Raw genomic sequence first — 23,995 nt, forward strand, 5'->3', positions numbered from 1 at the left:
CAGAGGGATTCATCACAGTCCACACTGTGATTCTGGCTTGATCCAGACTGTGGGCTACTCACAGGAAAAATAAATCCTTTAAGTAACAGTCTGGCTTAGCATTTTTATGATTAAAACATGAATCATAACAATAGTAATGCCAAACTCTCCTGAAGAAAGCTTACAATAATGTAACCAAAAGATAATAAATTTTAGAGTGATAGTAATCGCTTAACACTATTAGACCACATTAATTTTATTTGGGATTTACCCAGTTTTCATCTATTCCATTAAAGAAATTAATTGCACTTGGTTCTGAATACAAATTGGTCTTTGATACCAGTTTATACTTTTATATTGATACCCAAATAAAAATTAAAAAAAAAAAAACCTAACAGAAGAAATTTGTAAATCATTCTGTCAGTGGGCAGCAGTGATTTCCACAAAGCATCAGCTTTGTCCCTGTGTCTCACACACTTCTTATCTCTTCAGCCTTAGAAGCAACTGTAGAAACATTTCAGACATGATTCTATTTTGGGAGGGGGATCTTTCATAACATTTATTGTTACATCTAGTTCATCTGCCTGGTGTACATGAGAGCTAACTGGAGTTCTGTGTTAATTAGTGGCCTGGCAACCTCTGTTAATGTCTCCCCATCTACCATAAGACGCACTCTGGAGGGCAACATGTAGGTCTGTGGTTGGTGTACCACTGAGGTATAATAGCAGCTGATTCTCCCATTCTTCCTAAAACTATCTATCATACAAATAGCTTGAAAGAACAGCACTCATTTAAAATATGTTTTATTATGTTGCTTGATGCAGTATATGTCCCTTTGGATTGATTATAGCAATTATTCCTAAACAGTTCCATAAACGTGTCTATTTCCAGCACATAATGAAGATGCAAAATTGATCCCCAAGGAAACAAAAGTAAACTTTCACTTCTGCTTGATACATGTCTTTCAGCATCTGGGAACTCAATGGAGCTGATTCCCTCTAATACTGGCACTATTTAGAGGGATGAAAAGAAAAAACCTAAAATGCACATTAGTTGCATTTACACTCACCAGATCCTCCCCCATGCTGCCTTAAAATTTAATTGCTGTAAATAACACTGTCACTGTCTTTTTACAGTAATGAAAAAAATTCAATAGGGAATATAAATTTTGTGAAACAATGCTGGCAATCCACAATAAGATATGGCTATTACCTGAAGAATTGATGGTTGAGATTTTTGTTCCATAATATAACTTACTTTGTTTCAAAACTGTTATGTCCCCTTTTCTTTTTCTCCTGGCTCTTTGTGAGACTCTCAAGATCCTTCCTTCAGGTTTGTCCTCCTAAATTAGAAAGAGAAAAAAAAATAGTACAGTAAGCTCATTAGCTTAGAAGTCTAGTATGATAAAAGTTGAGATACTGAAGTTTAAACTGTGACTTCATTTAAATGGTTATTCACCCAGCTCTCTCCTACCTCAAACAAAAGTGCAGATGTCTCATAGAAGCAAAGTGAGCCATCAGTGACAAATCACCGCAAACACAGTGAAAATGGCAGGCAGAAGGGCTCTCACCACTTGGCACTCAGCCAGCCTTGCCTGACCCAGAGACCACGAAGCCTTCAGCAGACCCCGCTGAGACGCTGATAAATAACAGTACCTTTGGCATCTTCATGCCTCCAAAATAATGTAAAAGAAAACCTCACACAGTTTTAATCTGTTTTTTTCCCCCAAATGTTCAATTGCTTTATTAAATACAAAATGGCACTGTGATCCTTTCAATTTTTCTCACTGTTTTTGTATTAACAGTGTTGTGAGCATCTGAGCAGACGAGCAGAGTAAGTACTCATCTGGGAGGGCAGATGCATGGAGACAAAGAAGGTATCCCCTGACTTTTGCCTAAGATACTGCTACACAGAGAGCTGCAAATTCCCTCCTGACAACTCTAAGTGTCTTCATCCTTTTGACAATTCTGTAGTTGCAGAATCTACCCTTCTCCCTGAAAACTGTGCTACCCCCAGGAGTGTGACAGCCATTAGGAAGAAAACACATACTACAAGAAACAAGCATCATGGGAAGGTACTGTGGGGTAAGTTTTTTCTAAAATTAAGAATAAATCCAAAAGGAAAAGAAAACAAAAGGAGCCCCAAAGCAAATTACACTGCCACACAAAAGCAGAACAAATTTTGGGATATGATTTTAAAAGGCAAATTACACAAAGAAAATCCAAAGTATTCCCTTCTTAACTGCAGTATGGCTTTCTTTGTAAATAAATTAGTGGTCTACAGTTATTTATTCATGTGTAGAATGACAAAGTAACAGGGTTGTTGGGAAATATGTACTCCTGTTTTTCCATGCTGAAGACATGGCAAGTAAACATTAGCATCATTTTTCCTTTGAATTCTTTTTGTTCTGTTCTTAAAAAAGCAGGGAAAAGAGACCAAAACTAGCTTTTATCAATTCATTGTCAATAATTACAATTTACTGCTGAGGCATAATTAAATTGGCAAACGAAACAACCACTTATTGTGGCTCTGACAGAGTGATGAAGTCTCTCCTCTTTGTGGGCTGATGGAGCTACTGACATTGCAACACAAGGCAAAACTCCCACCCAAATACTTGCAGGAATGGGTTTATGATGCACACTAACAATTTCATCCGGATTCTCCTTCTTCTCCCCATTATCCCTTGACTCTTCTTTGAGAGGTACTTTTGCTTTTCTTTTCCGAATGCCTTTAGAATCATCTTCCCCATTACATTCCATGCTGGGATTTTCCTCCTTTGGTTCTCTATCACAGAAGTAACACAATGACACAAAGCCAATATTATTTCAATTCTCGTATTCATAAAACAAGTAAAAAAGCAAGTAAATGTGTGGGTCCCATAGTATTACACCAAATATATTCTTAGAAATACTACTGAAAATTAAGTCTGTCAAAAGAATTATTCTGAGAGACACACAATAGCAACTGTAAAAGGAAAGCTGTCAGCTTCTGCTGAACAAGTTTTACATGTTTTAAACAGTGTGTCTTTTTTCATGTACCATCAAGTCTCCCGGAGAAGCAAACTGTGAAATGTTTAGGACTGCAGGGCAGTTTAGAGAGAGGAAGGCAAAGGTAATTGTTAAGTCTGACAAATCCAATTGGAGAAAGCTGGTATGTGACTGTACAAATTGCTAAACAAGAAATCAGAACAGGAAACTTAGAAGCAATTAGCTAAAAAGCAGGAAAATGTACAAAATCATAAATGTTTAAAACTGCCGTATGCAATACAGAATGGACACACTAACACAAACATGCTTTTATGATGAGATGAAATGCACTAACTGAAAAAGAGGAGCTGAGAAACTGCAGTATGCTCATGTTTTCACTCACTGTCGACTATAAAACAGCTCTTGCACTTAATTATAATTAACTTACCACCCCAACCATCTCATTACTGATTATCTTAATTCCAATGACTGAAACAGGGTGGGAGTCTGACACTGATTCATGCATCCCATAGACTGTTTTACTGCTTGCATCTGACAGCAGAACACAGCACACTGAGTAAAAAAGACTGCCTTCAATGTCAGTGTTAGACAAAACCAAATGTTGTTAAGGCATTTACACAAAAAAACAGTGAAAGAACATTATAAACCAATGGTGACACTGAAACTTGTCTGCTTAATACCTCCCTCTGCCCCATCATGAACATTTTATCCCACCACTTCACTCTCATGCTGCATTTATGCCAAATTCTTTGCTTCTATGCTTTGTTATAGTACCTACTTGTTTTTTACTTGCTGGGCACATTTCTGGCTGCAAAATTTCCCTTCAGGAACAAATTCTTCTATGGTACCATAGCGGTAACAGTTTTCACAGAAAACAAGTCCATCCACTTTTGCAGTTTCCTTCAACCTTGTGGGGATCCCTGTCTTTTCTGAAAAGGCTGCACAATGACAAAAGTTAACTTCACTTCGGCAGAGGTGATACATTCCCAAATATCCTTAGCAGGCCTTGCCAAGCAAAGAGAAAAACATCAGCCACACCACTCTTGTCAGAATGAAGAACTAGGAATTAGTGTTTGTTTGAGGTCCAGATTGCTGACAAGCAAGTCAGGTTTTCACACTGCAACAGGAGAGAGGAACCCACTGTTCTATGGTTCTGTCACAGCTTGATGTGGCTGCTTGTGGAAGGACTGAATTTTGTGACAGGCACTGACTGCTCACAGAGCCACTGTTTAGAATCTATGACTGTTCATCATCACTGTTTAGAATCCATGACCTCATTTCTTGCTGATATGCCTATACCTAAATTTGGGAGAAAAGGGCTGGGGTAAGTTATCTTTTCATTGGTCGAAATTATTTCTGGAAGCAAACTGCTGACTACACTCTGCAGTCTCTAGCAGCAGCTACTGCTCAACCTGCCTGGGGTCCACCAGAAGTGAAACATCACTCAACCTGTAACAAAGCAATCTTCAAATACCAAGTTACTCACTGATCCTAAGCTGCAATTTCCCCACAACAGGCATAGAGCCTAGGAGAAGCTGTATGCAGGAGAGAGTGCAGTTACTTTCCCCCACAAGCAAGTATGAAGCACTGTCAAGTACTCCAGCCTCTAGAGCAGGTTGTTGTCTTTGTACCTCCCCAAAAGGCAAACTTCAAGTCATAGACTATTTATGTTGCTTAAGCACTGTACTGTCTTTAAAAGCAGAGTCAAATGAACTCTTGCATGCAGGCTATCTCCCCCAGAAGAATATATAATGTATGTTATATTTACACACCAGCATCATAAGTGGCTCAAAACAACTATTTATTCTCACAGCAGAAAATTTTAGCAGTGATTTTACTTTTGGGGAGCCCTAAGTTAATCAAGGATGGTGTAAGGTAGCAGCAGGAGACTTATTCTTTATGTCTGTATGTCCATGAACAGGGTTCAATTCAGTAGAAACACAAGTTTTTGTTTAGGTTTGTAAGAGTGGAGAGGATGCAGCTGTGTGCTTTGCTGTAACTGATCTCTCAGTCTAAGCAGAGAATCTGTTGTGCTACTACACTCTCACAATGATGCTACTCTCATCACAGATTTGAAACCTGAATTAACTATCACTGCCCTGCTAGAGAACACACTAACAGTGTTCTGCAGCTTCAGACCTCGGGGGTCCCAAACCACTTTCCTACCAGTGTAAATGTCCCACATGACAACTATGAACTCACCGTGAGGGAGCAGCAAAGGAAAGCTCTCACTGACTTCTCATGCTTATAGGGAAGATTATGAAACAAAAATTGTGATGTCTGCTTTTCAAAGGACTTGCAGAATACATATTTTAAAAGAAAGTTGACCAAATGCCATACCAACAAGGAAAAAAAAAAATAGGTGGTTGTAAATAATCACAAAACCAGTTGTGATATTCTCTTTCACGCTACTCCATCATTACTGGAGTCAGTGTAAAAAAGATTGCAGCAATTTATGACCATGTAAACCAACTTTCCTTGAACAAAACAGGTGTTTCTTACTTCAGAATTTTAAATCCAGGAAACACTTCATCTGGTAGATAGATACTACAACTCTAAGAATTTCACCATTCAAGATAAACATTAGCTGTTACTCCAGACTGTTTTTAATGCTGCAAAAAAGCATAGTTGTCAGGAGCGAGGCATCTGTGGGGATACACACTGCACATTGGACACTGACATGGGTGGTGGCAGCTGTGCTGACCATACCAAGGCAGTCTGCAGTGCATAAATCAGGTCTAGGCTGTTGCAAAGTCCGTGGGCAGTCTGGGAGAACCAGCTCAACAAAAAATTCAGTAACTTAAAATTTTAAATTCTCAATAATTAAAAGAAATTTACTATTTTGCAAATTAAACAGAGGGAAAATACCAAATCTAAATTTAGAGAAAATTACTGTAAGGAAAAAAATGTGGCTGTAATTGAATTTCATATATTTAACAGTGGAATTATTTCCTTTCAACTTGAAATGAATTTGTGTTCATACTAATTTACATCCCAAGAAACAGGTTATTTCATCAGAGGTACTTTATCCATTAAAGCAAGTTAATTGTTTTGGTTTTTTTTTTTAACTTTGGATGCAAGCTTTAAGGAAAGTTGATGCATTAAAGAAACTACAGTCTACCACAGAAAATGCTTACTGCTTCTTAACTGACCTTCTTGAGCAGTTGGAACCATCCAGGTTGTGGTAGCAGTTGCCTTTTTAACACTTTCCATCTCAGTTTCATCTGTAATTACTTCCAGGGCCCCAAATTCATTGACTCTAAACTGTAAGACAAAACAAATGGCACAGAGCATAGTAAAAATTTACTGGAAGTCTCCTGAAGTATCTGCTATTAAAAATAGTTTTTACATGGTGTCCTCATCACATTGCCTATTTTCTATGTGTTTCTGCTTATCCCCACGGAATTCAAAACAAGCCGTTCCTGTTTTGATCAAGCCAAATGTGCATTCATTTTGATGTCTATAAATATTAATTTGCAATAGATACTGATACAGATGCCTCCAATATCTAACTTACAGGCACATATTAAAAAAAAAAAAAAACAGTAACAGAAATTCATGGGAACAACCCCATACCATATGTTTTTCACTGCCAGCAAAATAACACACTCCAGACACCAAGTATTCTTTCTGAGGACAAGGGAGCTGAATGAACATCACACACCAAATGCTTCACAGAGTACAGAAATTTCAGCATCCCCTGAAAACACAGTACTTCTCCACTAAAAAGCACACATAAACAAACATCTCAAGGCAGTTTATGAGGTGTTTAATTACACGCTGAATGTGATATTACTGTCAGCCAGACGCACGGCTCAACAATGCCCCACATGCTATGCTTACACTGGAGCACTGCGAGTTACAGCCGTCCTGCTGCCAGAAGAAAAGTTTCTTCCCAATGCTGTAGTGATTACAGCACTACAGGAAAATAATTCTGCTTCCCAGTGACTGCGTGGTTTGCAGGCCCAGCTGGTGACCTGGGTTTAGCTCAAGGCAGAGTTCTGTCCCTGACACCTGCTCTGAGCAGTGAAGGGGTGCCTCTGCCACAGAGAGCAGGTCTTTATCAGTGTGGGGCTCCTACCAACAGCTTTCTACAGGGAAAATTACATCTGAGAGAGTCCTTCAAAGCTCCCTGGCATCCACCAGAGAGCATATTCCTTCAAGGCCATAGCATGAAGCCTATTTCTCTTTCTCTGGTCAGGCTACTTTACCTCGGGAAAATGAGAACGGGAACAATTGCCTGGCACTACACTGACCCTTTCTGTGCCTCCAGAGGCTGTTGAACACATCACACCCCCTCACTTTGGACCCTGCCATGGTACAGTACTGAAAATAAGCCATTCTGGCTGCAAGCAAAGGTGACTCCCATTTACACACACATATAAAGTGTGCTTTCACTAATACAGTCCTTCCAGCCCTAAGGAATGTGAACAGCTAAGAAATAAGCTGGGGGGAAGGAAAGGAAGAAGAGGCCCTCACACAGTCATAAGATGTCTGGAGCTAAGATTTTTGCTTGCTATCAGCTGTGCTCACAACAGATGTGAAAGCATGGACAAACTGCTGATAAATCCATCTGGACTGAAACGCCATGAGTTCAACTTTGAAAGGCAACCAAATGCACTAAACACCACGTGCTGATGCTTCAGTTTGTGGAGAGACATTCATGCTGTTCCAACCACAGAAAAGCAGTAGAGTTACTATTCAGAAGAGTCTTACAGCTGACTTACACACTCAGTCTTGTTCCTATTTTGGCTAAGCTCATTTTTGCTATTTGTGCTTTGCTGCCTCTGCAACAGGTGGATGTCAGAGGGAAAACCTTCCTTGCTTTCAGCTCCAACTCTGCAAGAGCTGTCTCACAGCAGGCAAGCTGCGAACATGAGCCAAGACACCTGCAGGTTGCTGCAGCCTACCAGCAGGCTGGGCACAGGGAGGTGACTGAGCAGCTCTTTGAAACACTCTCCCACACCTTCATACAGTGTCAGCTGGAACACCCAGGCACCAAAGGTATTTCTGAGCAGTCCTGGGACACCTAAGTCCCTGGGATGTGTCTGCAGGTTCAGTCAATGGCCAGCCCTGACACCACACACATGTTCCTCCTCCACTGGGACCTACTGTGGAATGCAAGGACATGCCCCCAGGCAGTGCAGTGACCTGCCAGCCCTTCTGGCTCACTGCTGACGGATGGGCACCGAACAATGGAAGACAGATGACTGCAGGGAAGGCAGCTCCCAGTCACTATTTCCCTGGAGGCTGTTAACAGCAGCAAGAGCTGAACCATTAAAGAAAAGCTCCTCAAGGAGCTCCTCAAAGCCAGGCAACCACGCTAAGATGGTCTCGGTGATGGGGAGTGACAGCTTGCCACTGCCTTAGCAGGCAGGAGGGCACAACAGTCCAGCTGGACACTGCCTCACTGATCACTGTAACTCCTGGTTTTGCCTGCAGCCTTGCCTTTACCAGTGTCAGAGGCCTCCAGCTCCTGTTTGGAGGCAAACCTGAATTCATGACTGCTCTCACTCCCTATTTCCCCAGTGACAGCGTCAGCATTAATGTATACACCAAGCTCTTTGTGGCTAACCAGAACAACACCTCAGACCTGGGAAATAATACTGTGGTTTTAGCTGGGGAGCAAAAGACATGAGCAGCTTGTGACAAAGGTTAACTGCTTAAAAACAGGATAAATAGATGTACAAAGCAGCATGCTGCACAAAGTCATCACAGGATAAGAGCTGCCAGAGCAACATGCCAACTAGTGTATGCTGCTGGAAGCATGACAAAAAGGGATGTAGATTAATGGTGGTTTATGTGCCTATGAAAAAAATTCAACACATTTGTAAGCCTCTTCTACTTAAAGTGTAGGCAACAGAAAACCTAAAAGTAAAGGTTTCATCACAATATTTCCTCCAAGCTAAAATACAGTAAGGGCAGTCCTCCCAGGCACTTCCCTAGGTGTCTTGACATTCTGAAATGTCACAGCAGGGGACAGTGCCAGGCAGTGCCAACTTCTGAGGATGGATCCACAGCTTTCTGAGAAGTAAAAAGTTGTTTTCAAGTCACAAAACTCCTGAAGTAAATATAGAAATTTGCATTAGATAAAGGGATTTTCCTTCAATCCTCATTGCATCAAACAGTGAACCTCACCTTGATGTAAACAAAGGCCATAACCAAGCACTTAACAAACAGACTCACAAAAAAGACTGATTTTTTTGTCACTACAATGTTTTTAAGTGAATAAATTATAAGGCTTATTGTGTATAAATTCAATCCACTTGACTTTTGTCAAATGCCTGTTGCCAAATTTTAAGTAATCTCTTAAGGTTATTCTCTGTCCCATGCTATGAAGCCAACGGTCTTAAAAGGTCAGACAGCAACAGAGAAGAGAAAGAAACCTCAGCAGCTTTCCTGAACAAATTCATATGAAGATAAACAGGAATAAATACAGCATCTGGGTAGGAAATTTAAATTCCAATGTTTCGTGTACAGGCAAGCAATGAGGGCAAAAATATACATGCTCAAGAAACTGCAATTTTTTTAATGCAAACCTATTGTAACTGAGTTGGCAGGAAGAGTCCAGCTGCTAACAGGTAGGTTCACAACACAGAACTTACTCAGCTGCCTTGTCTGCACTTTCCACAAGGATCAACAACAGTAGCTTCCATTTAAACATCATTAGATATGCCTTCCACACAGAGCTGAGATACATTTTCACGTTCTTGGGAAATGATGCCTTGATATACTAAAAACTCCAGCTTTTATGACTGTTAATTTTATCCCCAGGAAAATTTTAATATTCATTCAATAGATAATGAACATACTGAGGGAATCCAAGGCTTAAATAAATAATAATCAAACATTATCAATACTTTCTGAACCATTTATGTCCGTCTACACGCTAAGTTTTTCTACTGGGATGAAAATTACTCTTAATAAACATTTTTTAAAAAATTTAAATTGTATGAAAATTTACACAGGCCTGAAACAAGTATCATAAACCACTGATATGAAGCCTTTGTCTACTACAAGCAATAGTATCACACAAAGTATTTCATAAACGTTTCAGAAGAAGGCAGGTTTTCTGTTACCAGTGCACTGAAAGTCCTGAATTTCTTTCTTAAAAAAGTTTCTTATGTATTTTAATTTCCACATATTCATTGTCAGTTTGTACCCATTTTTTCTTAAACCACATTAACCTATGGATTACATAGCTGTAGTACCCCAATACGTACTCTCTTGGTATATGATAGAGCAAGGAATTATGTACCTCCTCAACTCGATTTTACTGTGCTAAGCACATGGTCCCTCTGCTCTTATGAAAATATTCTCCATCTTCCTGCTCAGCCTGTCATTCTTTCTGAACCACAGAAATCCCAGGGAACATGACAAAGCACAACTCCAGTGGGTTTAGAGAATTTCCATTTCTAATGGAAGTTCTTTGCCTTATCCTGCTGGCTGGATTTTATGTATGGCTAATTGAATGCTAAAAGGGCTTTCAGTTCTCTTTTCCACATTTCATAAAAGTACTCTTGAGCATTTGTCTCTCTGTGGGATGAACTAAAATCGCAAACAATGCAAAATGTCTATCATATTGTAGATTATTTCTTAAAAACTCAAACCTGTTGGGAACAAATGCATACAATCTAGTTTCAAATTAAGTCCCCACTGTTACATGTGTCCAATTCAGAGCAACGCAGATCAAACTATCAGTGTTTGCTGCTACTTGTGCCCTCTTAAGAATGTAAAAGATCTCATCAGCTCCCACAGGTATCCAATCAGAATAAAAGCTGCTATTGTTTTACATATGGTAAAATTATTATTTGGGAGGACAGACACACAAAAAAAAAAAGGATGAGCAATTGAAATGCAAAGGAGAAAAAAAAAAAAAAAAGACCAAAACCCCCACATATGTTAATGCACAGCTTTAAAATAAATTAGAAAAATCAGCCAACACCACCATCTACTGGGCAAGACAAGGACAAAGAGTTCATTGCAATAAAGACAATTGTTGCTGCATTCTGACAGGAACTTCAGCAACAAAACATATCTTGACACCACAACAGTGACTGTGGACACTCTCAGAAGAAATCTGCAAAGTTTTTAATATCCAAAACACGAGTAAACTGAATAAATGTTCAAATGTTCAATGTTCAAAATGTTCAACTCTTAATGCCTATCAAGTAGCTAAGCTTAAAGTAGCAGAATTCCACAGCATTTTGTCAAGAGGACTGACACCTGGGACTTCAGTGATACAAGAACTGCACTCTGATCTCTAGCTAGCAAAAAGTTATCATCATTCTTGATGTTAATCCCCATTTAGTCACAGTGGTTTCAGTGGGACTCCTCAAACAAATCAGAGCTTTCCTGGCATTTTACAGTCTTTTTAAAGTGAAGGAATTGCCTGTCACCATTGAATTGTCCAACCACATCCTGCTACATGCCAAACTATTTATAACATATTACTGAAGTTGAATAAGTTATTAAATGCCAGAGCTTGTCCATTCAACCAGACCCCTCTTCCCTGTGTGTGTGATACACTCTTTACATGCACAATCACATACTACTTCTTCCACAGAACCCCTGCCCCAGGCAAGGGCTGAATAGCATTCAGAAAAATGAGGCAGCTGTTGGTATTTTTATACTCTTTCTTCAAGCAGTAAAGCCAGTCTTATTTACTCTACATGGTTTGAAAGCAGAATGACTGTTTATTTTCTTTTTAAAAAACCCCTATGTACAACAAAGAACACATATCTAAAAAAGCTTTAGGCACTCTAGCAATTACTGTTACAATGCAGTGTAAAGAAACTCCTGAAACAAAATCTCTGTTCTCAGCCACTTAGAAAAGAAACAACCTCCCTTTGGTAGCTCTTCATCCTTCTGAGCACTCTGCTCCCAGCTTATTTTAAAGCACTCAGTAAGCATGTGACCCCTTACAGTTGCCTGGTCACAAAATTTTGACTCTTTTAGGGATAGAGAATATTGGGGAAATGTGCTTTTTCTGCACCTGCCAATTCTGCTTCTTCACTCGTGAGAAAGGATCCTGCCTGCACACTGCTACGCTGCAAGTATGGCAAAAGACAAACTTCAGTGGGATCACAGGGTATCTACACTCCCTAAATCACAGTCAGCAGAAATTAAATTCCTCACCACAACCAAGGGGCAAGGCCAGACCCACTCTCACTGGAAAGATGCTGTCAGCAAGAAGGGCAAGCACTTCCACCAGTCTTGGACTGATTTTAAGATGCTTCAGTAACACTGCAACAGGCTAATCCTGAAGTAACAAAGAAGAGAGAACAATTTGCATCCAAAAAGAAAGGGTTTTTTCCTATCTGGGCAGGCACAAGCAGGAAGGAATTGCTATCAAATTATATCCTTCCAAAAATAAAAAATAATAGGAGCATTCTCTCATCACTGCTGAACAGAAAGCTAAGGTACCATCAGAAAACATATTCCTTTAGCAAGAGAGACTGACATTTTCCCAGTATATACCAATACCTCAGTCCTGTCTGCAGTAATGTTTATCTACTTTATTCTTAGACACTCCTCAGGCTCTTCCAAACCCCCTCCCATCCCACTTCAAGTGCTCAAGAATTATCTCAGTACCAGAGGGCTTCCCACTGATTTCTCTACACTGCAAACTCAGCCTGCCTTATTATCTCCACTTGAGTAGGAAATTGCAGCTAAACAGACTTTCTTAAGGTGACACATAAATCAGCAACAGAGCCAGAAGTCAAGGCCTGCCAAGATGACGCTTATTGATCCAGAAGTTGACCTACAAGGCAACCCTGGCTCCGAATTATTTTGGCCAGAGTATTTCTAGATACAAAACACTAATATCTCATGGGAAGCCCAAGCTAGCAAGCAAATAAAAAATGGCTACCTGCCAAAAATTTGGTTCCAGTGAGTTGTTCAGCATTGCGCAGAAAGGCTGCGGTAGAAACAAGTGCGGTGCTAAGCGTTCCTGTGCGGGATTTACCTGCAATAGTCACAAAACTATTCCTTTTCCTTCCTGAAACCCTCTGCCCAGTTGTTTGCAAATTTAACAGCATCTACAGCAAATAGCACAGAGGACTTTGTGGTAAAATTTCATGTGATCACTTAAGACTACCATGAATACACATGAGGGAACCCAAATAAAGATCCAAAGGCAAACCTAAATCCAGCACTTCTTGCTTTTGCAGTTTTAACGATTTTAATAGTGAAATTTCCTTTTTTAGTCCTTCTTTTCCTTACATAAGGTTCACTCATTTTATGACATTGCAAAGTTTTCACCAGAAATCCATGGCAATGAAGCAGAGCAAGAACTAATTAATTACAGTAGATTGCAACAGAACAAATTAATTTCATGTGGAAAGGACCAGGCCACTGGGTAGATCTGCTGGGGCTCGCACATGGTCAGAGGAAGTCCCCATCTACCTTGTTTTCTGCTCCCTAGGCTACTCCTTACCACCTTCCCTGAAGGGAATCCATCTTCTCTCTGGAGCAGCACCTTCCCAGTGCTGGTGTGATTTAACCAGTTACCAGTGATGTTTCCCAGGGACACCACTCTCATGGACCCTCCCTGCCTCCCCAGATTCAAAGTGCAGCCCATGCCACCACGAGAGAACAGGAACAGCATTGCACTGTAAAAGGACTGCACAAAGTTATCACCCGAGACACTGCCCATGCTTCCATAACAGTGTGAGAAAATAAGTTGCTCTAAAATCATTAATTATTCCAAGCAAGCTGCAACACAACTTCAGAACAGGCAGGTGGAAGGACGCACTTTAGAGCCTTGAGCTGCTGCAGCACCCCTGCATTCAGAAACACAGCAATCCAAAACACTCTTACCCTCTTGACAGCACTGCTGGAAATACCAAACACCACTGGTCATTATTCCACCATTCATATCCACTACTCTATCAGTTTCCTACAATACTTACTGCTCAACTTTATTTACAGGTTAATTTCTTCATCATTACATTTTAATTTTTTTTTCCTTTATGTTCAAGCACAATTTGCAAGCTGGAAATAACCAAAATTCTGTCCACGCAGTTTATAACTGCTCACTTTCCAAACACAGCACTAGAAAATGCATTAAGAAGTACTTCATAAACTTCTGTCACTGCAGTAGGAAGTGACTGTAAATTATTACAGCTTTTCCAATTTAATGAGTATATTTAAATCTTGAAGCCATAGTGTTACTGTGTGCACTCAGCACAGAGATTTGAAAAAAAAAAGAAAAAAAAAGAGAAAAAAGAGGAGTGTTTCACATTTACATTCACACCATGCAGAGTAACTGGTAAGCACTGATGTTTTTCAGATGAGCATACATTACTTTGCCTGCCACATGAAGGCATTCTGTAATTTGTAAACTATTTTAAATTCTACTGGAATTCAAGTTTTCTGTTTTATTTAAACATATTGAAAGAACTAATATACAATGCTAAAATTTTTGTTCACAGTCTTCAGTGCATCATACTGTACAATTTTTAATTCTCCCTATTCCCTATGTAATTTGAAATTCTAGCATTTTCCACAACTACTCACTACTTATCTGTCACACACCATGTTCAAAGCAGTGTTCAAGGAGTGTTAACTATTTTTGCTGAAGATTTTTTTAACAAAGTCTGTATAAGAATGTATTTCCACAGCTTTCTCCAACTACATGCGACAAAACCCTGAGAATTAACAGTGCCCAAACTCATAGGAAAATAACATTTTCAGCATTTTACTGGTATAGAAACAGATGCAGGAATAAGAGACTGTGGCATGGCTGAGAACGGAAGCTTGGTATCTGATTTGCTCCCTCATTTTAATTAGACTGGGAAACAACAAAAAGAAATAATCCAGGCATCTATTCCTGATTTAGATGTTCCTCTGTTAGAAAAGTTAAGATTTAAGAAATTTAAGAAAACATTGAGAAAAGTTATTTTTAAGTGTTTCAAAAACATTTTGCTCTGCTTACAATAGTGTTTTACCAACTTTTCACCATTCAGGAACTCATATTCACAAAAATTAAGTGGTTCTAAAAAGAATGGTTGCTCATATATACTTGCCTGATAACCCCAGGCTGGATTTTAATAAAGCACACAAGAAAAGAGACTTCTTAAAACATGCATACGTTAAAATAAGCATGACACTTCATCATGCAAGCAGTAAAGACAAGCAAATGCTATATTATTTATACAACTAAAAATGAGGACTTCAATTAGGTAACTCCCTAAAATGTTGATATTAAAAAGTAGCATTTCAATATTTTGTATAGGTTTAACTTATTATGCTGATACAATGCAGTTTACCAAATCTGACTGGTCAATTTCCCTGAACATTTTAAGAAGAGAAAAGATTAAACATGAGAAATTAAGCAATACATTGTCTACAATGGATATTTAAGGTATCGCTTACTATTTGTTATAAAATGACTCAGATACTCTAATCTATTACCAAGCTGCAAAACTAGAGCATTTGTGTTTAAGTATCTTGCTATTACAGGGTTTTCATCAGATTTTTCAAGTGCCTTTCAATGTAAATACACAACAATGGTTTGATGCCTTTAGTGGAACAAGTCTATTACAATTTTTGAAAGACACACACACAAGCTCACAATAAGTAACTGCTATGTAAGGTCATTTTCTTTAGGTTCAGGACACAATGTAAAATACTCTGTGACCAGGAGAGTTCAGGTAAATAATCCTCATTAAACCCATTCTGAGAATTTCACATAGAGCATAACATATCTTCCACGATCACATTTACAATTTCAAGTGATCAGTCACCATTTTAACTATCACTATTTAGAATCAGTCTTGAAATATGAGTTGTTACCATTATCATAAAAGCTTAAAAGTCCTTACTATTTTAACAGCTCAAACAGTTTTTGGTATCTGTGTGAACACCTAGTCTCTCACTGAATCTTGATGTTCCCCGGTTCAGTGACCTTCTTGGAATAATTCTGCATTCTTCCTTCAGTCAGTCTTAAAATAGCTCCATTTCAATTTCATCCCTTTTATCCCTTCAACCCCTTGCTTTTGTAGCTAACAAAATGCAAACAAGCAAACAAACCCCCAAATAATGACCCAAAAAGGAGCTGCCTGGCCAATACTCTGTATATTTCACCATTCTGGGTAGACTACCATTGAACCTCTGAATGCACCTCTCCTAATGCTTGGACCAAAGAAAAAACCTCTGTCCAAAAATCAACTATGTATGTTTCCAAATTATAATAAATTTAAAAAACAAACAAATACCCAAACAAACAAAAACAACAACAAAAACAACAAAAAAAAAAAGGCAACCAAAAGAGCAGCCTTAAAATGAAGCTCATGTTTTCCTGAAAAGGACATTGTTAAGAATCATCTATATGATTTCTTGAAGTTACCCTTGGCTACCTCCCAGCTCCTTTCCCTCACTTCTTCCCATGGAAACCTTTCAGCTCCTCTACTCATCAGTGACTAACTTTGCTTCAGTTTTGTACAACATCGGATAGCCACAATTGAAAAAAGCACAAACCAGCGATTTATATGAGATTATTATATTTTCCTGCACTGTTCCCTTTTGTATTGCTCAAATACTGCAATACAGTGGTTCCCTTTCACACAATGTTGCATATTAAAATAGAAAGAAATTTTGAAAGCCTGGACTTAAAATACAGAACTGTTCAGGGATGTGGAAGCTCATCATAGCTTTGGCTATCATCATCACTATGACATGATGAAGTCTGAAATCCTGAAAGAAGCCAGAGAAACAAATAATGAAGCAGCAGCCCTGGACTTCAGAAGAGGTGTATGTTGGCTTGTTCAGAGATATACTTGGCAGGATCATACAGGACACTGTTCTAATGGGTAACAGGCCCAGGAAATAGGTCTCTCTCTCTCCAAGGATATCACACCAGGAGAATGAGGCATGTCAATGTGCAAGAAGTTAGGCAAACGTGGATGAAGGCCAAGTTGAATGAACCAGGGACTCCTGACTTAGTTCAAAAAGGAAAAGGAGGTAAGCAGAACATGGAAAAGGAAACTTCACAGACAAGGTATGTAGTGATATTGCTGCAGTGCACAGTCATGGCATTAGGAAATCCAAAACTCAGCCAGAGAATGAACTAGCGAAGGGAACAAGAAAGGCTTCTCTATGAGTACGGGCAGGAAAAGTAAATTATGAAATTGAAGAGAATGGCTGATGAACTGAAGGGCAGGGTTGCTGGTCTATCTAGACCTCAATAAGCTGAAGAAGACAGGCTAACAAAACGCCATGAAGGTCCACCAAAGCAGGCACTAGAACAGAGCCTCTCTGTGCACCAGTTCAGAGCAGGGGCTGACTATCTGAGAGCAGCTCTGCAGAAAGCTGTGAGCTGAACATGAGTCAGCAATGTGCCCTGGCAGCAAAGGTGGCCAGGAGCACCCAGGCTACCTGAGCAGGAGGGCAGTCAGCAGGACAGGGGAACACACCATTCTCCTCCAGCGAATACTGATGTGCCTGCTAGGAGAAAGGCACTCTCACACTGCAGCAAGCCCACCAGACCAGGAACAGGCTGTGGAAGATGACATGCAAGAAGCTGAGTGAATCCATTTGCTCAGGCTTAAGAACAGGAGGAGAGATTTTACTGCACTCTTCCAGCAGTTAATGGGAGGATATAGAGGGGATGGAGCCAGGTTCTTCTCAGATGTGCATGGGAGAAGGACAAGAGCCAGCAGGCATAAGCTACAAAAGGAGATATTTCAACAAAGTATCCATAAAAGGAAAAAAACTACTATGAGTGTAGAAAAATGCTGGAACAAGTCACCCAGAGAGACTGTGGTATCTCCAGTCCTGCAGATAACCAAATCCTGAGCAACCTGATCTAACCCGCCCTGAGGCCTGGGATGCTCAGTCTGGGTGGTGGCCTGAAGTCCTCTGCAAAGAAAATTATTCCGTACATTTATTCTGCTGTTCTGTGACTAAAAGCAAAAATTCAGACAAACCCACAAAACAAACAAATGACCTAACACCAACACAAAAACACATTCACAACATGTATGTCCCAAATTTCAAACATTTTTTTAAATTTTTACTTCAACAATAGAAATCCTATCAGGTACCAAAAGATAAAAAATTGTTTTAAATGCCACACATTTTCTTGTGAGACTCCTTTCAAAACATAAACTACAAGCAAAATACATTAGTTTTAACTATACAAAAATATTGACTTTAATCAAGAGAAAATAGGTACAGGACAATATCTAATATCAAAATTGCAAGCACAGCAAAGGATACCTTCTGACGACAGATAAATAAAAAGAAACTGAAAACGAAAGAGTTGTGATTCACTTCAGGAAACTCAACTGGTGTGAGAAATGTAAGCAAAATTACAACTCTGATATAATTCAAATGTCTAAACTGAAACTGGCTCAGAAGCACTCACTTTATTCATCTTTCTAGGCACCCACATGACAAAAGCATAGCAAAAATAAACTATTTTTAGAAATAAAAAGACCTAAGAATGTAAGACTGTGCGAGTCAATGACAGTATGAAAATTCTTAGTGATACAGTAATATAATGCTCTAAGTGGACTGCATTTTCACACTTTTGAGATTTCTTTGGGATTTTGTGCATTTGATTAATTCTGTCTGTATAGTGAGGCAGTGCTAATTTATGCCTTCCTACAGGGATGACGGCTGTCTGTGCCAGCACCACAAACTGAATCAAGAAACTCCAGAGCTAAAACCTAACAGGCTACAGTCTCTTAACTCAGAACTGCAGATTCATGTTTTATTCATAAAAGCAGATACCTACACACCAGCTTTTCAAATGCATCCTTTTGTCATTTAACATTTTTATTGAAAAAATTACGTATCTTACCTTTAGGTCACTTCCTGGCAAAGTACCTATGCCATCCTTCCAGTCCATTGCACTAAATACATCAAACTCCTGACCATTTCCACTGGACGCAGATTCATTCATGATGCATGTACTGGAAAAAAAAAAAAAAAGAAAAAGGTTATCTGACAATTCTGTAAGTGGTTTAATGCTTATATCATCAGGTCTTTCTTCTAATTCATTTCACAGATTTGTATCAAATGCTTCCCTCTGCACACTGGCAACGTGGACAACTGATGACAAGGCTGATAATATACATGATGTAATGAAAGTAAGGGGAAAGCTTTCTGAAACTTTGAAAATAATACCTGTTTCACACACTAGGAGGCAATGGGGCTGTACTGGAGAGAAAAGAAAAATTTCAAACTGCAAATAAATTGACATGAGGAAAACATGTCAAGTACACTTAAAAAACATCTGTTCTAGGAAAGGCAAGACATGACTGCATGCCTCTAATAAATACACTAAGCACTGATTAGCAGAACTGGATTTCCTTAATGTTGGATAGCATGCTGATGTGAATGCTTTACCCAAGTTCAAAATTAAAATTTCAAAATTAATTTGAAAATTTGTCAGTTTCCTGGTCTGACTCAGGACACTTGAATATTCTTCATCTGTTTCCATAAGGATAAATTTTGAATTGTACTTGTTAAAACTTATTTCCATGCTAGAGAAGCACACCAGAGAAACCTACTGCTTTGCAAGACTTGACTTTACTGGATCCCTCTGTTTCAGAACAGTGAGTGGAGAGAATATTTACTTTCAGAAATAGTGCATCTGGACATCCCTTTCTGTGACAAAGAATTTGCACAAGCAACAGAAGGACATTGCATTTGCCCCTGGCTTCAGTTCTCCACTTGTCACCATCAGTTGCACTGAACTGCAAGTGTTTCTAGCAGCCAGCTGTGACTGCCACCAACTTCTTCCTTTCCCCTTCTCACAAACCCAGCAATCTTTAAATTTGTGGCCTGGCACCTAATTTACTATTTGTGCAATGTGGAATCTGACTCATTAATTTTGTTTCTGAAGAACGGCCACACTATGCCTAGCAGCTGAAATAACCTGTGGCAAAATTAGCTGTCATTGTTTGTGAACTATTAGCAAAACCTCACCACTTTTGAAATTTGCACTTTCTGAACTTTTTGGAATGTAAACTCTCCGAACTTTTAAACGAACACTTTTTAAGCCTCACATCCCATCTGGAGACTGCAAACGTTTGCTGCAAGTATCAGTATTTGAAATTAAAATAGAGAACTTCCTCAAAGTTTAACCTTGATTTCTAAAGCCTAATTTCTAACTTAGGTCCCACTCTGAATCTGCAAATACTTTCTGGAGATCTTGACTTCCTAAAAAAAAAAAAAAAAAAAAAAAACAAAAAAAAACCAACCAACCAAACAAAAAGGTGCTATTTGCTCATTCCAATAACAGAAAAAGATGCAAACCAAGCAGAAGTAAACTTTGGTCATCTAGAAGCTTTTTATTGAAAGGTTGAGGAGAAAAACTTTAAAGTTTGAAGTAAGAAGAACCAAATGATTCAATGTGTCTTTCCCACCTTTAGGTAATTTTCTGTGACAAAGTATTGAAAACCATAACAAAAAGGTACAAAAATTAACTTAACTTAGTTGCATGAAAAACAATTGAATTTACATTGTATTCATCAGAAAAATAGTTTCCATCACTGTAACATGCCCACTACAGACACACATTAGTTTGGTTTGGGGTACACAATTTGAACTCCCTTTCATTTCTCCTTGGTTTCTTCTTCAATTCTAGCAGAAGTGAGTAACACCTTTCTCCATGAGTTCTTTCATTATACTACAGCAACTACACAGTTATCAACAAGATAACAGAAGCTGGACCTCAAGTCAGTATCCACTGCTAAGAGTAAAAGCCTTTGCATTCCCCTTTATTTCACAAGATAGGCAGTGTTCACAGAATGCTTTTTGAGCAAACCTCACATTTTTCACATGACAAGTTTGAAGTAAGAAGAACCAAATGATTAAATGTGTCTTTCCCACCTTCAGGTAATTCTCTGTGAGAAAGTATTGAAAACCATAACAAAAATGTACAAAAATTCATTTTAAAAAACGTCGATAAATCTAAAAAAATCAGTGCAAACTGAGAAATTCCCCAAAGCCATAGATCTCACCTTTTACAATCCCAGGCAAATCCACCACCCCACCTCAGGGCAAGCTCCTGCAGCACAACTTGGGATCTCTGCTTGATCTGAGTACCAGGTACCACTGCAAACCAATTCAAGCAGGCTTGAGCAAACTGAACCGCAGCACAGTGGCAGAGGCACAGGCCTCCCCTCAAGAACACAAGACCCAAGCTGCTAAGGAGTAGCTAAAAAATGGGATCTCTCCAGGCACCCATGAAGTTTTAAGGACACAAAACATGCTGGTTCAAGCACATTGGTGGAACAAGCTCCCCAGGATTAGCCTGGCTAAGGAAACACAAAGCTGTGTTCTGCATTAACTGAAGTCTCTAAGTAATCTTAAATTATCATTCTATTTAGAGGACACTTCACTCAACCCTCCTGTGGTTTATTACAGAAAACATGCTCCAATGATTTCTGCAGAAGGTATGACAGAAGTTGGGTAAAGGCTTGGTAGGCTGTGGAGAAATGCTACCTCTCAGCAGCTGCTGTAGCACAGAGCAAGGAGCACTGGACAGCACAGCTGCTCCATCACATGCTGCCATCTCCCACAGCGCCACTCCCATTACAGACACAAAAATTACTTGGGGGCTGGGAAGCTGAAAGAGTCTAGCCTACTTAGGCAGGGAGCAAACCATGAAAGGTAATGAAAAATTGGTAACAGAAATGTTCAGGGCATACTTGTCTCAAGAAAACACACAAATTCTGACTTAATTGCACATAAGAAACTTTCCTCAGGTAACAAGCAGCAATAATGATACATTCTGGAGATGTCTAAAGACATCCATTATTGCTTTCCTTTTGAAATTAACTCAACGTCAAAGGCACAATCTGTGTATGTTTCACATTCTGCAGCCTTCTGAAGTGTTCTTGGTGGGAATGAAAAGGTCACAGGGCAACGCAGAGAGAAATTAATTTACAAAAAGGAATCACTTTTAACAAAGTATCTGTATTCCAGCTTTGCTGACTTTGAACAGATGAAAGATAGGCCTATATCCCTCTACTAATGATAGCAAGAAATAAGATACAGACCAGTAAAATTGTTACAGCACCGTGGTACTAAAAAAGGAAGAACTCATTGCAATAGCTACATCTAAATCTCAGAACAAAGAAAACTAAAGAATGTCTTATCTACACCTTTAATTTTTTTTGTTTTTAATGCTCTGATGTAGTTCTTTGAACTAGTATAACTCCTTCTATAATGATCTGGTATCATTTTTGCTGCAGCACTGCCAGAAAAGTAGTAAAAATACTAGACAAATAAGGGGCCTGTCAGTGAATGCCACCTAATGTGAAGGAAAGGACATAATAGTAAGTACTTGGAGCAGTCATCTTCCAAAAGCATCTCCAGAATCTGCCTTTAGGGATGTAACTACCTCAGTTCTTACAGCTGTAGGAGAAGTGTGCTGCATATTAATATTTCAACATTAACTTTATTTCAGACATATGTAATAAAGCCACTAAAATAAACAAGCACATTTAATAAGATTAAGACACATCCTTTAGAAAAACCTTCATTTTTACCAACAGGTTTAATGATAAGTGTGTACTTCACAGAGGAGATACTTACTGAGAATAACAGCACTAAAAATTAGATAGTTTCCTCTGGTGAGAGACTGTCTAAAGATATAAAGCAAAGAAGCAGGACAGAATATGTCAATTAGACTTACAAGTAGTTTTTGAAGTAATTATAGGGTTATGTAGTGAATACATCAGAAAGTAGTAACAGGAGTCTTCCTTTCAGTCAGTGATTTAAAAAACTACCCGACCCCTACCCGAATTTTTAACATCTAAGATGCTAACTGTGAAATGCCTGTATGATTTCTAACCAGTGGGGTAAACTCAATATTGGTCACTGGCAGCAGAAAGAGCTCAGCAGTAAAGCCACCAGTCATCACTGCAAGACTGGAATAACATGCCTGCAGTAATTTGCCATTTCTTCTTATGCACCTCTGTGTACTTTTATTTGTACTTTTGAGGATTTCTGTAGCTGCCATGACAAGACAGCCTAGCAGATTTACCCCATACTGATCCTCTTCCCCAGGTGACAGCTCCTATGAGGAGACCCAAAACTGGGAACACAGAGCCACGGGACAGCAAGTGACACCAAGAGTGAGTTCCAATGGAAAAAGAGATCCCAAGAGAGACAACATCCTTCTACAGGCAAGCCACGGTCTCTCCTCCCCACTGGACTGGGTGACACTAGCATTGATGGATGTTCAGAAACAAAGGCAACAGGTTAGCGTTTTTGTCCTCATATTGTATACATTTACTTTGGACATCTCCAAGGCTGACTGGTGTAGCACTCATGAGCTAAAAGGACACCTTTCCCCATATCCAGTAAATAAGGAAAACAAAGTGGATCTGAAGGGAACAACTCTGTGTACCAGAACTGCAAATACACCAACTTCTAGACACCAGGGACAAGTAGATACTCAGCTTAGTTCTATTTAACATGTAAGAATGTGAATATTACCAGCAATGACTTGTTACACTCCCAAAGCCACATGAAGCAGAACTACTCCTTGCAATGTAAGTTCCCTATATTTGACAACAGTAGTGACTTCGAGCTTCATGACAGCAAAAGCAAAGCCAATTGAGTGTAAACCCACTGAGTGTAAACCCACTGGGGTGAGCCCTGTTTCTCTCTTCACAGTCCTCTCTTTAAGCTGGGCACATCTCACACTTGTCTCTTTCTCACCCTTCATATTTTTGCACCAGACTCTTCACTTACAGAAAAACAACCACAACAGGAACAGCACAGGAAATGGTAAAATTCTTTTATGCTACCCACCACATTTTAATATGTCTTTTTTCTTGTACTGTTTAAATGTTTAATTATTTTAATATTTCACTAAAAGAAGTATTTTCAGATATCCATTTTCCTCAAAAATCTTATTTTTCATTGTTTGGAAACTGCTAGTTCTGCCATGTTTCTATTCTCTGTGTTGAAAAGTTGTTTGAGTAAATTTCACTATTTTGCCTGTTGCTCATGAAGTTTACTACAAGCAAGGTATTTTAAAGATGAGATATAGCTTTTATATG

General features: G+C 39.1%; 1 protein-coding gene across 6 annotated transcripts in view; it reads right to left on the reverse strand.

The window, feature by feature from the left end:
• L3MBTL3 (L3MBTL histone methyl-lysine binding protein 3) overlaps window positions 1-23,995 on the reverse strand; it is a 78,260-nt gene that overhangs the window by 49,338 nt on the left and 4,927 nt on the right. For all 6 annotated transcript variants that reach the window (XM_058021097.1, XM_058021101.1, XM_058021100.1 and 3 more), the window contains exons 2-6: window positions 18,775-18,886; window positions 6,119-6,230; window positions 3,745-3,904; window positions 2,625-2,763; window positions 1,237-1,321 (exon numbers count right to left, since the gene is read on the reverse strand). In XM_058021097.1, the coding sequence (XP_057877080.1) occupies window positions 1,237-1,321; window positions 2,625-2,763; window positions 3,745-3,904; window positions 6,119-6,230; window positions 18,775-18,876 (598 nt within the window). In that variant the 5' untranslated portion in view covers window positions 18,877-18,886. The remainder of the gene's footprint in view (window positions 1-1,236; window positions 1,322-2,624; window positions 2,764-3,744; window positions 3,905-6,118; window positions 6,231-18,774; window positions 18,887-23,995) is intronic.

Source organism: Melospiza georgiana, chromosome 3, assembly GCF_028018845.1.
Source record: "Melospiza georgiana isolate bMelGeo1 chromosome 3, bMelGeo1.pri, whole genome shotgun sequence".
In the NCBI taxonomy this organism is placed as follows: Eukaryota; Metazoa; Chordata; class Aves; order Passeriformes; family Passerellidae; genus Melospiza; species Melospiza georgiana.